The following is a 14,451-nucleotide window of genomic DNA, read 5'->3' as shown; positions in this document are numbered from 1 at the left end:
TTGTTGGCCTACAGCTTGAACGAGGGTTGTTCTTTCCATTTTAACTAAGGCTGTGCATTCGCAAATAGCTAGTAGGCGCAAGATGGTTGCTACAGCGTTACGTTATAGTCATAACAGACTCAGGATTCTCTTTCGAGAACCACGAGTTGGTAGTGGCGGAACGAGTAAGAAGATGTACATTTGATATAGAGACAGTCAGTCAATGTGCTACAGTGGTTTAAAACTGCCAGGCGGTCAAGCACCGCGTGGCTGCTGGACGACTCTCGCACGGACTACAGCGGGGAGGCAGTGGCCGAGCTCTCCGTGACGACAACGCCCTTGGAGCCAACGCGACACCGGGAGGTTTGGCTGTATTCAAGAACTGTCTTACGTGCTCGGTCGATATCTCGTCTTCTCCTTGACCATTGGCCTCTGGTCTCCCTTCTCCCACCTCTCACACACTCGCCAGCACTCCGGTTATCATGGCCAACCAAACTCCGGCCGTTGTCATGGACAAGTACGTGCCTCCTCCTGCTCTCATTGCGCGCATAGGCAGCAATACTAACACCAAGCAGCGGTACAGGTTACACAAAGCTCGGTCGGTCGCCCTGAGTTCTCACTCGTCACGTTCGTTATACTGAGTCCGTTAGGTTTCGCCGGCAATGATTCCCCGTCCTTCGTCTTCCCTACCGCCATCGCTACCAAAGGACCCACCGATAGCTCCGCCGGCCGTTCGGGTAGACCTGGTGGTGGTAACAATGCTTCAATGCTTTCGGGAAAGAGAGGCACAGAGGATCTCGACTACTTCATCGGTGACGAGGCTCTAGCCGCTTCCAGTGGTCCTGGTTACGGCCTCCACTACCCCATCCGTCATGGTCAGATTGAGAACTGGGTAAGCAAGGATATGGAGCCATTGCTTCACCATCGATTACTGACATACGTAGGACCAAATGGAACGCTTCTGGTCCAACTCGATATTCAAGTATCTCCGTGTCGAGCCCGAAGACCACCACTTCCTCCTTACCGAACCTCCGCTCAACCCTCCCGAGAACCGCGAAGCCACCGCCGAAATCATGTTCGAATCCTTCAATGTCGCCGGTCTTTACATCGCCGTTCAAGCTGTACTGGCTCTCGCCGCTTCGTGGACTTCGTCAAAGGTTCAGGACCGCTCCTTGACTGGTACCGTTATCGACTCCGGAGAGGGTGTCACCCACGTTATTCCTGTCGCCGAGGGTTACGTTATTGGTTCCTCGATCAAAAGTGTTCCCATTGCTGGTCGCGATATCACCTATTTCGTTCAAAGTCTCCTTCGTGACAGAGGCGAGCCAGACAGCTCTCTCAAGACAGCCGAGAAGATCAAGGAAGAGTTCTGTTATGTCTGTCCCGATATCGTCAAGGAATTCGCACGCTACGACCGTGAGCCAGAAAGATTCGGCAAGCACACAATCAACTACCCGAACGGCCGCAATGCTGTTGTCGATGTCGGCTACGAGCGTTTCCTGGCTCCCGAAATCTTCTTCAACCCCGAGATCTACTCGTCCGACTTCTTGACACCTTTGCCCAACATTGTCGATACCGTCATCCAACAATCACCAATCGATGTCAGAAGAGGTCTTTATAAGAACATTGTGTTGTCTGGTGGTTCTACCCTCTACGAGAACTTTGGCCGCAGACTTCAGCGTGATATCAGACATCTGGTCGATGCTCGTATCCAGGCTAGTGAAGCTCGCAGTGGTGGTGCCAAGTCGGGTGGACTTGATGTTCAGGTCATTACTCACAAGCGACAACGTCACGGTCCCTGGTTCGGTGGTAGTTTGTTGGGTCAGACTCCCGAGTTCAGAAGCTACTGTCACACAAAGGCAGAATACGACGGTTCGTTATCATCCCTTTGCTCGGAAACATTACATACTGACTCAGATCGCAGAATATGGTCCTTCAATAGTGAGAAGATTCGCTCTTCTGGGTGGCCCAGGAAGCACTTGAAGCGCACATGTAGATTATACGCTCTGTTCAGATTGAATCAACAAAAATATTCCATTCCACACCATACAAGGAGGACTCGATCCTCGAGTTTTGTCCGCCTGATCCTGAATGAACGAGGGCTGCCTCCACGAGGCAAATGATGATAGACAGATCGTCTGCAAAAATCAATAACATGCACATAAAGAGGGTTGCCTACTGCAATGTACATGTTAGTACTATTCAAAAATGGTCTCGGCATGCATATTCACGACGACTAGAGCTCGAGATTGGTTACACCATACTCGAGTACATGCCTAAAAATAAACAGGGGTCGTGGAGGAAAGCATGGGGTCTTTCTCTGCCGAGGCCGATCTTGCGCAGTGACCGTCCTTGAGACATCCAATCATGACTTGAAAATCAACAACACTTTCCCTTCTCTTCTTCACCATGTCCCAGAGTGATGTTCCCAAAGTAAGCCACATGCACACCTCAAACGATACGACCGATGAATCGCTTTTCCTAAAACCACGGCACAGGGCTTTCAAGCCGTCGTCCCGCTTGCTTTGACTGCCAAGGCACAGTACGAAACAGACCATGGCTTGACCTCATGCAGTTCCAGTGTTTCGACCCAGTCAGGACAGACGATGCATGCAACTTTTCCATCCACACTTCTACTTCTGGATAGTGAAATCGGTTTCGACTGCTCTCACCCCTCGTTATATAGTAAGGAACGATCTTCAAGAGCACGCCCAGACTGCAAGCAAGGGAGGTCAGTGCAGTACTAGGAGAAAATCGCAATTGCTTGTTCCGTAGGTCTTCGGATATATAACATGTCGACTAGCACATTCAGTGGTCGTCCGAGTTTATGAGGTAGGCAGGTCCCTTCTTTGTTCTTCTCACCAGCATTCCGTGTGCTGCGTCATTCGTTCTACCCCTGTCTTTTGACCTTTACACTCGCTTGCTTGAGTATACTCGTACCGTATCCTGATCGTCTTCATCTTGAGATTATCACAAAATGCATTTCAACAGTCTCGCTTTGGCCTCGTTGGCTTTCATTCCTTCTCTGATCGAAGCCCATGGCGATGTTCCCGGAGCTCCGAGGGTGTTTGGCAGAAGATCTGCGCTTAGTGGAACCATGAGAGCTCGTACTGGAGTAAGCAGCCACCAGTCAGCTGCCTCTGACATTCACGACAAGCGTCAAGCTTCTTCCAATACTGAAGGACAATGTGGACCTGGGTTCGGTTCTTGCGCTGATGGTTATTGTTGTTCCGAAGCTGGTCAGTATCGTTAAGAAACGGACATGTAGTGGTTATACACTAACACGCTCCAGGCTGGTGTGGCAAAGGCACAGATTACTGTTCTGCACCTGGATGTCAATTCAACTTCGCATCTGGATGCGACGACAACAAAATCCCACCTGGCACTAGTACTTCTACTGTTGCGAGGCCCAAGCTCGGTAATGTCTTGTATGGTGGAGCTGGTATCTACGATTGCACAGTGGCTGGAACCATTGCCATTACTTACGATGACGGCCCGTACATCTATACCGAGCATATCTTGGACGTATTGAAGCAGTACAATGCAAAGGCAACTTTCTTCATCACTGGAAACAACAACGGAAAAGGAGAGATCGACAATGCCGCTCTTCCTTGGGCTGCGACTGTCAAGCGAGCATACAACGAGGGACATCAGATTGCATCCCATACTTGGACTCACCCCCATCTGTCTAACCTTACAAGTACCCAGAGAAAGCAGAACATGTACAGCAATGAGATGGCACTGCGCAACATCCTTGGTTTCTTCCCTACTTACATGAGGCCACCTTACTCCGACTGCACTGCGGAGTCTGGGTGCCAACAGGATATGGCCGATCTTGGCTATCACGTTACCTACTTTGACGTTGATACTGGTAAGAATTGCTCGACCCTTGACTGAATTCGACTTATTAACATGCTTTAGATGACTACGACAACGACTCGCCCGCACTCATCCAAAACGCGAAGAACAACTTCGACGCTGGGATTGCTGGAGGAAATCCGGCGACTGATGACTACCTCGTCATTGGACACGATATCCACAACCAGACTGCAAACGTCCTGACCGCCTACATGCTCGACAGGATTCTCGCTCTTGGTTACAAGCCTGTGACTATTGGCGAGTGCCTCGGAGACCCGAAGGAGAACTGGTACCGCAGCTCTTCCGGAAACCTCTTTACGTCTTCTACGTCCGCTGTGACTTCTGCTACGAAGACATCTGCAACTATTGCTCCCACGGCTACTACGACCGATGGACAGTGTGGTGGAGGTTCAGGATTCATGTGTACTGGCTCTGAGTTTGGAGACTGTTGCTCACAGGTACGTCAAGTGTTTGCTAGATTCATGACTAAGACTTATGCTGACCATCTCAATCACAGGCTGGCTGGTGTGGCTCCGGAACTCTATACTGTGGTGAAGGCTGCCAGGCTGGGTTCGGTCAATGTGGTATCAACGTTCCTCAGAGCAGCAGTACCACTTCGACTGCAGCACCAACTCAACCAACAAAGGTCTCGACGGATGCTACCTGTGGAGGAACCAGTGGAATGACCTGTCAAGGATCTGTCTTTGGTAACTGCTGCTCGACAGCTGGGTGGTGTGGCAGTACTGCTGCATACTGCGGTGATGGCTGTCAAGCAGGCTTCGGTCTCTGTGGTGATGCAAGTACAGCAGCAAAGGGTTCTGTTCAAGCTACCACGAATGCTGCTGTGAAGTCGACATTGGCTACATCGGCCACCAGCAAGGCTGTCACTAGTAAGGCAGCTACCACCACCACCACAAGTGCTCGAGCAACGCAAACAACGACAGCTGCCAAAGCGACAGCTACCGGATCAAGGCTTCAAACGTGGGTCAACAACTGGTTCAACAAACTGAGATCTGGATCTCACTAAATCTGGTCTTGTATGGAAATTGTTGGAGCTGATAGTGTTGGAATAACGATCTTGGAACGAAGGGCTACAGTTATAGAATGCGTTTAGACTGTACATGGGCTGAGACAGAGAACGATGTCAAAAGTATCTCTTGATGAGCACGAATTGCAGTACCGGGAACTGTGTTTTGTGAGTAGAGCTGCTTCCACTGCTTGACAGCATACTGTGCTCCGTGTGATAAGGCTTTCTCGCCCTGTGCAGTCATACGATACTCGAAATAGTGAAACATACCCCTTGTTTGTTTTTTCTAAAGCGCTTCGGATGTGGCGGAGATAGATTCTACACACCTCTCAGGAACGCTTGACGATTGCCAAATGATCAGTCAGTAGATGGTACAGCATGAAGAGAGGCATCACAGGCGCTGGGTACAAGAAGCCTCGTTCACGCATGTAGAAGATGAACGAGATACAGCTCGGAAGACGGATGTGACGAGACATTTTTGAGTCGGACATGACGGTGATCTGCAGCGGGGACCCTGAGGAACGCGCCCTTCTGCAGCCCCTGCGAGTCGCGACGGACAAAGCCATCATCATCCTTTTTCCTGCCAAGCGCAAGCAACCAATTAGATAAGAAGTATCTACACACGTTCACATCTTTCACCTTTCACTTGACCCTTCAATCATCGCTTGCCGTACTTGTGTGTGAAGGCTAGACACGCTGCGCTTCCCTCAAGTCACTCACCCTAGCTCGACGTTGCTACTTGACCGAATGGCCTCTGTCCCTGCCCCTGCTTGCATCTATACTAAACCAACCGTCCGTTTGCGCGGCTATCAGTGAATAGTCACCCTGAGATCTTTAGTTCTCTCTTCTTCTTACCTTCTATTGCTCTACAATCTTCCACCTTGGTGGCGGTTGTCCATCACCAGCATCATAACTAACCATTGGACACTATCAACATGAAGTTTGGACAAAACCTACCTCGCAATCAGGTGCCCGAGTGGGCATCTGCATACATCAACTACAAAGGCCTCAAGAAGTTGATCAAGGCCGCCAATCAGCAAAGTGCCGAGACTGGCGGCGAGGTCGATCTTGCAGGTGTGTGATTGAAGCAATTCACTCTGAAAGCATATCTGACTGATCCTTTCAGAGTTCTTCTTCGCGCTGGATCGCAACCTCGAAGACGTCGATAGCTTCTACAACAGAAAACACGCCGAATTCGCTCGCCGCCTGAGACTACTCTACGATCGCTATGGACAAAACACTCAGCCACAGGATGGCATGGACAAGGAAGAGATGGAAGATTTGATGGGCGCATTGCTCGAGCTCAGAGGACAATACCGCAATCTCATCTGGTTTGGTGAAGTCAACCGTAGAGGTTTCGTCAAGATCACAAAGAAACTCGACAAGAAGATAGAGTCTTCTCACTCGCAGAACACATACCTGGCTGCTAAGCTCGAACCCAAGGCCTTTGCAAACAACCGCAGAACCGAGGCGGACATGCGCGCCATTAACGACTGGCTCTCGAATTTGGGCGATGTCAAGGTCTTTGATGACAATGCCTCAATCGCCTCGACTGGTTCGCTGCATCGCGCCTCGTCTAAGAAGGGTATGCGTGTGCCTTCAGCCGTGCTGGACACTCTGGAACACAATGTCCGTCAGGACAATCTGCCCGAGCTGCAAGAGACAATCTCGACTTCTGTCAAGGATCTGCCGCCTTCTATTGTTCAGAAACTGATGCTCAATCTCTTGCAGCGAGCCATCTCTGCCAAGTCGCTCGACTGTATCAAGTATCTGCTGTCACAAATTTCCACTCTTACCGAGGATGATGACATGAATAAGAGAAATGTCATCCACCGCCTGGTAATCGCGACCGGTCGTGCAAGAGCACTTGAAGAGAATGGCCCAGCTGCAGTTCCCATTGGTGCGGAGGCCAACTCCTTCATCAATGCAGCAGAGCTTCCGGTTCGTATTCCGTCATCATTCAAGGTCCAGGAGAAGGATGTAGCCCAGACGCTTGGGCAAGAAGATCCTGCCGTCAAGCTCCTGACTTATGTTTTGTCGAATCTCTCGGCTGAGCAGAGGGCGGTCCTGAAAGAGAAGGATACATATGGTCGCCTCCCTCTTCACTATGCCGCACAGTATGGTCTGGTAGCTGCATCTCAAGTCATCATCAAGTACATGCGAGCTTGGGGTCAGTTTGATGTGAGCAAAGGTATTGATTCTGATATCTGGCAAGATGCTGAGGGTTACGCTCCTCTGCATCTCAGTGTCATTGGTGGTCATTACAGAACCACAAAGGCTTTACTCATGGCTGAAGACTGGCATGGCGAGGCTGAGGACAGTCATGCCGTGAGACGCAATGTTGAAAAGTCGGGTGCTGCACTGGCTCTGGCGACAAAGAGCAACTTCTACATGATTGTCAAATTGCTGGTCGACGCAGGCATCAACATCAACTATCAGGACGAGCAGGGCGAGACATCTTTGCATATTGCCGCCCGATTCGGCTTTGTTGAGTGCACAAAGTCTCTACTCGAAGGTTCGGAAACCCAGAAGGCCAATATTGAGATCATCGAGAACACATACGGTTGGACGCCACTTTTCATAGCCTGTGTTGATGGCCATCTTCCTGTTGTGAATCTGCTAATCGAGGCTGGCGCCGAGACGAACAAGGCCGATTTATCAGGCTGGTTGCCTATTGAGCATGCTGCTCTAAGAGGTCATCTCGACGTCTCAAAGAAGCTGGCTGACCTCAGTCCGACTCCCGAAAACCTCGATGCACCCTCTCCACACCTCAGACCTGGCAGTGCTCTAGGTACATCACCAAAGAATAATTCCTCCATCGAGGATCGACGATCGAATGTTCCTCAGGGCCGTGATGCTCCTCGTATACCAGAGCCTGTCAAGACTTTCGGTCACAGATACCTTACAGATGAGTCCTTGGTGCTCGTCAGTCTTGGCTCTATGGACAACCGTAAGAACGTTCCTGCCGTCACTCTCGACAACATTCCTCTTGCAGATGCACATGCTACCCAGCTAGACACTGCTCTGTCCCTAGTTGTGGCCGCATCGGGAGCTAATGGAGAACCAACAATCGTCGATCTGCCTGTTCAGGAGAACATCAGCACTTCGCCTATCACATTCAAGACTCGTGACCCGACCAAAGTCAGACTTCTCTTCGACATTGTTCCAACATATTCTGGTTCAAAAGACAAGATTGTCGGTCGTGGTGTGGCTCTGCTTTCTAGTATCAAGCCCAGCATTGGCTCCAAGCGCATGTTACTTCAGGGCGATCTGAGTGTGCCTATCGTTGCTGCAGAGACATTGGATGTAATTGGCTCTGTCAACTTCAACTTCTTGATCATCACACCGTTCCAGCATCCCAACATGCACATTGCTGAGAATCAGACTTATTGGAAGAGCACTTCGACACAGGTCATTGGTCACCGTGGATTGGGCAAGAACATGGCATCCATGAAGTCTTTGCAACTGGGAGAGAACACTCTTCAGTCATTCATTGCGGCCGCCAACTTGGGAGCCTCTTACGTCGAGTTTGATGTCCAACTCACCAAGGACCACGTTCCTGTCATTTACCACGACTTCCTGGTCAGCGAGACGGGTATCGATGCACCGGTTCATACTTTGACCCTGGAGCAATTCATGCATGCAAGCGAAGGTCAAACACCAAGAAGCTCACGCCCGCCATCACCAAAGAGAAGTCACCTCGACGGCGTAGTAGAGCAATCACGAAAACAACGGTCCTACTCCCTCGGCGGCGCCCAAGACGAACGCGCCCCCGACATGTCCGAGCGCATGAAACACACACGCGATTTCAAAGAAAAGGGCTTCAAAGGCAACAGTCGCGGAAACTTTATCCAAGCACCATTCACCACGCTCGAAGAAATGTTCAAAACGCTGCCATCGTCCATTGGCTTCAACATTGAAATGAAATATCCCATGCTCTTTGAATCTGAAGAACACGATATGGATACCTATGCCGTGGAACTCAACTCCTTCGTCGACACCGTGCTTACCAAAGTCTATGATCTGGGTACGGGAAGGAATATGCTGTTTTCCTCCTTCAACCCTGATATCTGCCTCTTGCTGTCATTCAAACAACCCTCCATCCCCATCCTCTTCCTCAGCGACGCCGGCACCTCCCCCGTCGGCGATATTCGCGCTTCTTCTCTTCAAGAAGCCATTCGCTTTTCCTCGCGCTGGAATTTACTCGGTGTGGTCAGTGCTGCTGAGCCGCTTGTCACATGCCCTAGACTCATCAGAGTGGTCAAGGAAAGTGGCTTAGTGTGTGTTAGTTATGGCACATTGAACAACCAGCCGGAAATGGTTGCTAGACAGGCTAAAGAGGGGATTGATGCCGTGATTGTGGATTCGGTGCTCGCGATCAGGAAGGAGTTGACGGCTGCTCAGCAGAAAGGGATGCAGAATGGGAAGCCGCAGCAGATGAATGGGGAGCAAGGGCAGGGACAGCAGCAGGGACAAGGGCCTATTATTGAGGTTCCGCAGATCAGGACTACTGCTCAGACTAATGGGGGCAGTAATGGACATGCTCATTGAGCAAGAGGAGCAGCAGCAGAGGACACGAAAGAAGTGTTAGGATGGAAGCATAGGAGGGAAGCATAGGATAGAAGCAATAGCAACGATGGTTTGCGATATTTGCATATCAGCATTAAGAGCAATAGGGTCGTTTCTTCTCCAGTATGTTTCATCTCTGTACATCGCCGTCAAGTCACGTATCTACCTCTTCTACTGCAGTTGTCGTCGTCACCTGCTCGGATTCCAGTTTTGCATGTTCGGGAATCAGGATTACACTCCAGGGTGGTACCATCAACAAGCAGTTTTTTTTTTAAATCGCAAACGATATCATAGCGCAACCAATACATATTTCGACATTCTGACTTTCTCGGGATAATTCTTTTATACTGTTTTATATACTGTGCGAAGGGTATGACGATGGAGAGCTTGTTCGTGTCTAAATCAGTGAATGTTTCTTTCCTGCATGTCTTTTTTCTCAAGAGCACCCAAGAATGAAGCGTCTCTGTACCAGCTCCTTGACATCAGTCTGCTGACTATAATATCTCCAATAAAGAATGCCAATCAGAGGAAGGACATGATATGCCAGAGCAAAATGATCAGAAGTGATACCGTGATGGAGTGTAGACATTTGTTTCATAGCATATATCATGCATATCGATACTCATACTAGTTTATGCATACACATACGCGTGCACACATCCCGCCAAGCCGCGTTGTTCAAGCTTTCCACGCACAAAAAGAAGAAATTTGCAAAGCTCAAGTCCAGAATCGCCAAAAAGTTGATTTTTACACCATTCTTCTGTTTTCGAGATAGTCATGGCAAAAGCAAAAGAGATATTGACGAGAGTGGGATTTGAACCCACGCCCTTTCGGACCAGCGTATTGGAAGAACCTTAAGCTGGCGCCTTAGACCGCTCGGCCATCTCGCCTGTTAATGTGGAGACGATGGTCATCATCTCAAATAGAATCGCGAAACTCACACTGCAGGCGAATGGCATCCCGCGCAAACAAAGGCGATGAAGACTGTGGCAAGTCACGCATTGAGCACTGGGGAGGTCCGGCACATCGATTGCAAAGTCCTTTACGGAAGCAGGCGAAGGAATGAAAAGTAAAGGAAGGAACAGAGGAGGAGATGTGAGCTGGGATGTGCTCTTCGAGGAGAACAAGGTCATTTAGTATAAGAATGTTGAAGGAAGATATGACCGGCGTGCTGAAACCCAGGCCCGTACATCGGATCTGCAAGAGCCAATATAACTCAGAGGCATGAGTCTTCTTTCTGAAGATTCGACACTGGTTTGATTCCTTGAGCAGCATCGAGACTCGTATGTGTCGGAAGCGATAGCACCTCATGTGGAAGAGCTTCTATAGATGGCAGGCTGAGCTCACGGCGACGGATGGCCGATGCTCATGGCTGGCGCACTGTGGCGCGTCTGAAAAGTGGCAGTCACGCGATATTCATCGAGGAGAAATTGGCGTGCTGTAAGTTGAAGGGAAGATGTGTGTCTTGTCCAAACTTCATCTCTGCTCGTCGGCGATAGGGTTGGCGTGAACGTGAACGCGCTGGATGCGGATAGGGTCTTTAGGTCTGTTCTTCTTGTCGACCTGAATTGATTCCATCTTGTCGAGTGTGTCCCAGCCTTCTATGACGCGACCAAAGACTGTGTTTTTTCCATCAAGGTGAGGGGCCTTGTCGAAGGTGAGAAAAAACTGGCTGCCGTTGGTGTTGGGACCCTTGTTGGCCATGCTCAGAATACCACGTTGGTTGTGCTTGAGTTGCGACTTGATTTCATCTTCAAAGGGTTGACCATAGACGCTAGGACTGTCCTTGGTGGAAGTGGCGGCAGGCGAACCAGCTTGGATCATGAAGGATGGGATGAGACGGTGGAAGGGCGAGTCATTGTAGGCGTCGGATGCGCAGAGGGCGAGAAAGTTGTATGCTGTCTTGGGGCAGGCGCTACAGAAGAGCTCAAGTTTGAGATCGCCATGGGTTGTGTACAGGGTGACGGCCATGGTTGTTGTTTAGGTTGATGTGGGTGAACGAAAAGCGTTAATGGTATGCAATGACGATGATGGTGCGCGCAACTGGCTGGCTCGTGCTGTTGCTTGGTTGTGCTTCGCGGGTCGCTCTTTCCAGGTTTGATTGCTTGAATGGCATCAGCTCATCAAAGCCAGGAAGGTCCATTGGACTCGTGCGAGTTTCAGCGACATCCACCCTTGTCCGACAAACAATTCGATCTGTGTTCTTGCTCCTGCCTTTTCTCAGTGACGATCGTGCCTTGAAGTCCCCCTTACCCGCTGCCGTCCCCCGCCCTGGCCCGGTCGGTCATTGTCATTGTTGGTTGACGTCTACGAGTGTCTGAGACTCGCAGAAAGCCAATCGCTGACACACTGCGCCAATAAATCAACCATTCTACCTGTCGCACTCTCACGCCCTCGACTCTTCGCCATTACCCTGTCGACTCTCCTCGTCCTCGTCCTCGCGCCCTCATCTGCGTCCACCGACTCGACCCATGACATGCGGCCAACAGCGCCTCTACTGACCAAGACGCTGCGCACAACATGACCTCCGCCTTCGTGCGCGTCTCTGGCCCGCCGAACAGCAATTTCCTCGTTGGATATCCTGGAATCTCGGCCACTTCTCCGCGCATAGAGGGCAAGGTCGAGATCCGTCCGTTACTGGGCGTCTCCGCTCCCGTTCATGTCTCGCTGGTCACCGTCTGCCTACAACGTCGAGAGAGCATACATCCCTCGGCCGACACAATCAAAGGCCATTTGGTCACGTCAAATCGAAGGGAGATTACCGATATAGTCGGCAAGGAGATGCTGCTGTATCGCGCTCCTCTGGGTCGTGAGAGCGAAGCTATTCTATCCATGGATCTGCCTTTTGTCATATTCATCCCATACGGTCGAGGCGGTGAGGAGATGGCGAGACGTGTACCACCAGCAAGTTTGCAATTGGATCGCCGCGCTGCCGAAACATACTACGAGATTGTCGTCACTGTCCACCATGGTGCAAGCGATCAGAAGAAATACCCTTTTCCAGTACCAATCGCCAGATACGATACTCTGTCCACATTCGGCATGTACAACCGCCCAGAAAGCGCTGAACGTGTTGTCGACCACCTCGTTACCCTCGCCATATCATTACCTCGCTGGTCCTATGGCCCTCTCGATCCAGTCAGCGTCTACATCAAACTCACACCAAACCCCGACATGCTTAGAAAAGCCATGAAGGCTACCGTCAAAGCAATCACAATGAGTATAGAAGAAGAAGTCATATACAACCACCAAGGAGATGAACCACAACGGAAAGCCAAGACGTTGGCTTCTTCCACCCATCGAGTAGGGATCAAGATGCCCGAAGCTGGCTATTTTACAAATTTGGGTTTGGTATTCCCTGCTAGAGATTCGCGCAACCAAGAAGGCATTTTGCCTCGTCAAAAACGAGAATTTCCACTATATGCCGTCAGCGGCTTCACAACCACTGGTACTCTGTACAAGATCGAGTACTATTTGGTGGTGAAGGTATGTTTGGGGCCGATCAATTTCGTTTCCTATTCTGACTTCATACAGGCCGTCATGTCTGGCGCAAAGGACATAATGATCCGCCAACCGATTGTCGTCTGTCCGTGGGATCACGCTGGCTGTAAGGAAGAAATGGAAGCCATCGAGCAAGCCGCCAAAGACGCCTACCATATCTCTCCCGACAATCCCATGCTCCCTGCTTCGACCATCATTAGAGCCTCAGACGCCAATGGCCTCAAAAGCTTGGGCATGACCATCGTTGGAGGTCACAGGAAACCCCTGATCGAATAAGCCGGACCGATTATTCACTTTTTGCTTTCTTATACCACCTTTTGGGACTAGTTACGATGATACGACCAGTCCATTTTCTTCTTTTCTCAGGATAGCGAGAGGGTAAAATGTTGATTTGGCGAGGAGTTTATGGCGTTTGAAGAAGATCTGTCAGGCCGGCAAGGTGTCAGTTCCTTCACCAAGGATAAAGATAGGCGTTTCGTCTTTTTGACAGGTCTGAATGCATTTTCGGGAGTTCTTGTTTCTCCTTCTCATCTAGTCTGGTGGTCTGTTACGTACAAGCCATGGCTTTCTTACATACTGTCAGTCCAGCGTAATGCACGAGTTCTTTGACAATGATCTAACCATCACTTCGGCCGTACTGCTCAGGAAGGATCACTGATATTTCTTGTTTGTATCTTGTAGGAATGGTTTAAGTTGACGATGTCGTTTACCGAAGCAGATGCCAAACCTAGAATCTGGGGATTGAGTGCGCACGGCTGTTTCAGCAAGTGGATGCTTCGCCTTACGCAACACTCCTCCCCACCATCACATCAAGATTAGGGAGATTAGAAATCTCCAAAATAAGACATCTCTCTCATACTCATCCTGATCTTGACAATCCAGATCCACTCGAGGTTGTAGGATTTGGGTTGCGCAAAAGTGGATACGGCCTTGTTTTGGACTTGCTGTTGAACTGATCACCATCTAGATCTTGTGAGCTCTCTCCACTTTCTGTTAGACAAGAGAGTGCTTCACCGACAGTCCTTGTATGGCTGACTTGTTATAGTATTATGAGACAATCATATAGGTCGGCAATTTCGATCTGGGCTTTCCGTCGTCCTATGCGACAGAATGGCTTCCATCAGCCCTTCCAACAAACAATTTCCTTCCGACAGCAAAGCCAAACTTCTAAGGGATGACAGCGAACTGACATAGGGTCTTGGAAGTCGAAGGAACGGTTTACAAACCATAGCTTGATGACTTGAAACAAAATGTCAGGTTTCACGACTCGCTTCTTTTGAAGCAAAATTCAGGTATATTGTACCCGCCTGCCAGACTGAGGCTCTGAGAAAGACTTTACCCATGCACAAAACATACGATTTGTAGATCCCTTGGTTTGTGCCTGGTCACTCTCTTGGTCAAGGCAAGTCAAGTATTAAGTAGAGCCAGGCAACCCAATATATTTTCTCTTCTGTAGCAAGGCTGCCGTGTTTTGGTGATCTGGGGGAACTTCGTTCTCCCCTTATGCCTTGATTCGG

General features: G+C 50.0%; 5 protein-coding genes across 5 annotated transcripts; 4 read left to right on the top strand and 1 right to left on the bottom strand.

Annotated features, from left to right (window-relative positions):
• Window positions 1-461: 461 nt before the first annotated feature.
• Window positions 462-1,962, top strand: M436DRAFT_57602 (actin-related protein, ARP3 class; the record flags this gene model as incomplete). Its single annotated transcript, XM_013567434.1, has 5 exons — window positions 462-496; window positions 555-577; window positions 630-871; window positions 924-1,851; window positions 1,904-1,962. 5 exons carry the CDS (start codon window positions 462-464, stop codon window positions 1,960-1,962), a joined length of 1,287 nt encoding a protein of 428 aa, XP_013422888.1.
• A 994-nt stretch (window positions 1,963-2,956) lies between these two features.
• Window positions 2,957-4,864, top strand: M436DRAFT_57595 (glycoside hydrolase/deacetylase; the record flags this gene model as incomplete). The annotated part of the gene is made up of 4 exons (XM_013567432.1): window positions 2,957-3,218; window positions 3,272-3,850; window positions 3,901-4,295; window positions 4,355-4,864. The coding sequence occupies 4 exons, from the start codon at window positions 2,957-2,959 to the stop codon at window positions 4,862-4,864; spliced, it is 1,746 nt and encodes a 581-aa protein (XP_013422886.1).
• Window positions 4,865-5,799: 935 nt separating this feature from the next.
• On the top strand, window positions 5,800-9,415 carry M436DRAFT_57575 (glycerophosphocholine phosphodiesterase Gde1; the record flags this gene model as incomplete). Its single annotated transcript, XM_013567426.1, has 2 exons — window positions 5,800-5,938; window positions 5,991-9,415. The coding sequence occupies 2 exons, from the start codon at window positions 5,800-5,802 to the stop codon at window positions 9,413-9,415; spliced, it is 3,564 nt and encodes a 1,187-aa protein (XP_013422880.1).
• A 1,494-nt stretch (window positions 9,416-10,909) lies between these two features.
• Window positions 10,910-11,404, bottom strand: M436DRAFT_76687 (cyclophilin-like protein; the record flags this gene model as incomplete). The annotated part of the gene is made up of 1 exon (XM_013567520.1): window positions 10,910-11,404. The coding sequence occupies one exon, from the start codon at window positions 11,402-11,404 to the stop codon at window positions 10,910-10,912; it is 495 nt and encodes a 164-aa protein (XP_013422974.1).
• A 549-nt stretch (window positions 11,405-11,953) lies between these two features.
• Window positions 11,954-13,210, top strand: M436DRAFT_76686 (arrestin domain conatining protein; the record flags this gene model as incomplete). The annotated part of the gene is made up of 2 exons (XM_013567519.1): window positions 11,954-12,919; window positions 12,968-13,210. 2 exons carry the CDS (start codon window positions 11,954-11,956, stop codon window positions 13,208-13,210), a joined length of 1,209 nt encoding a protein of 402 aa, XP_013422973.1.
• Window positions 13,211-14,451: the final 1,241 nt, after the last annotated feature.

This window comes from Aureobasidium namibiae (assembly GCF_000721765.1).
Source record: "Aureobasidium namibiae CBS 147.97 unplaced genomic scaffold scaffold_25, whole genome shotgun sequence".
In the NCBI taxonomy this organism is placed as follows: Eukaryota; Fungi; Ascomycota; class Dothideomycetes; order Dothideales; family Saccotheciaceae; genus Aureobasidium; species Aureobasidium namibiae.
This window is presented reverse-complemented; position numbering and strand designations above follow the sequence as displayed.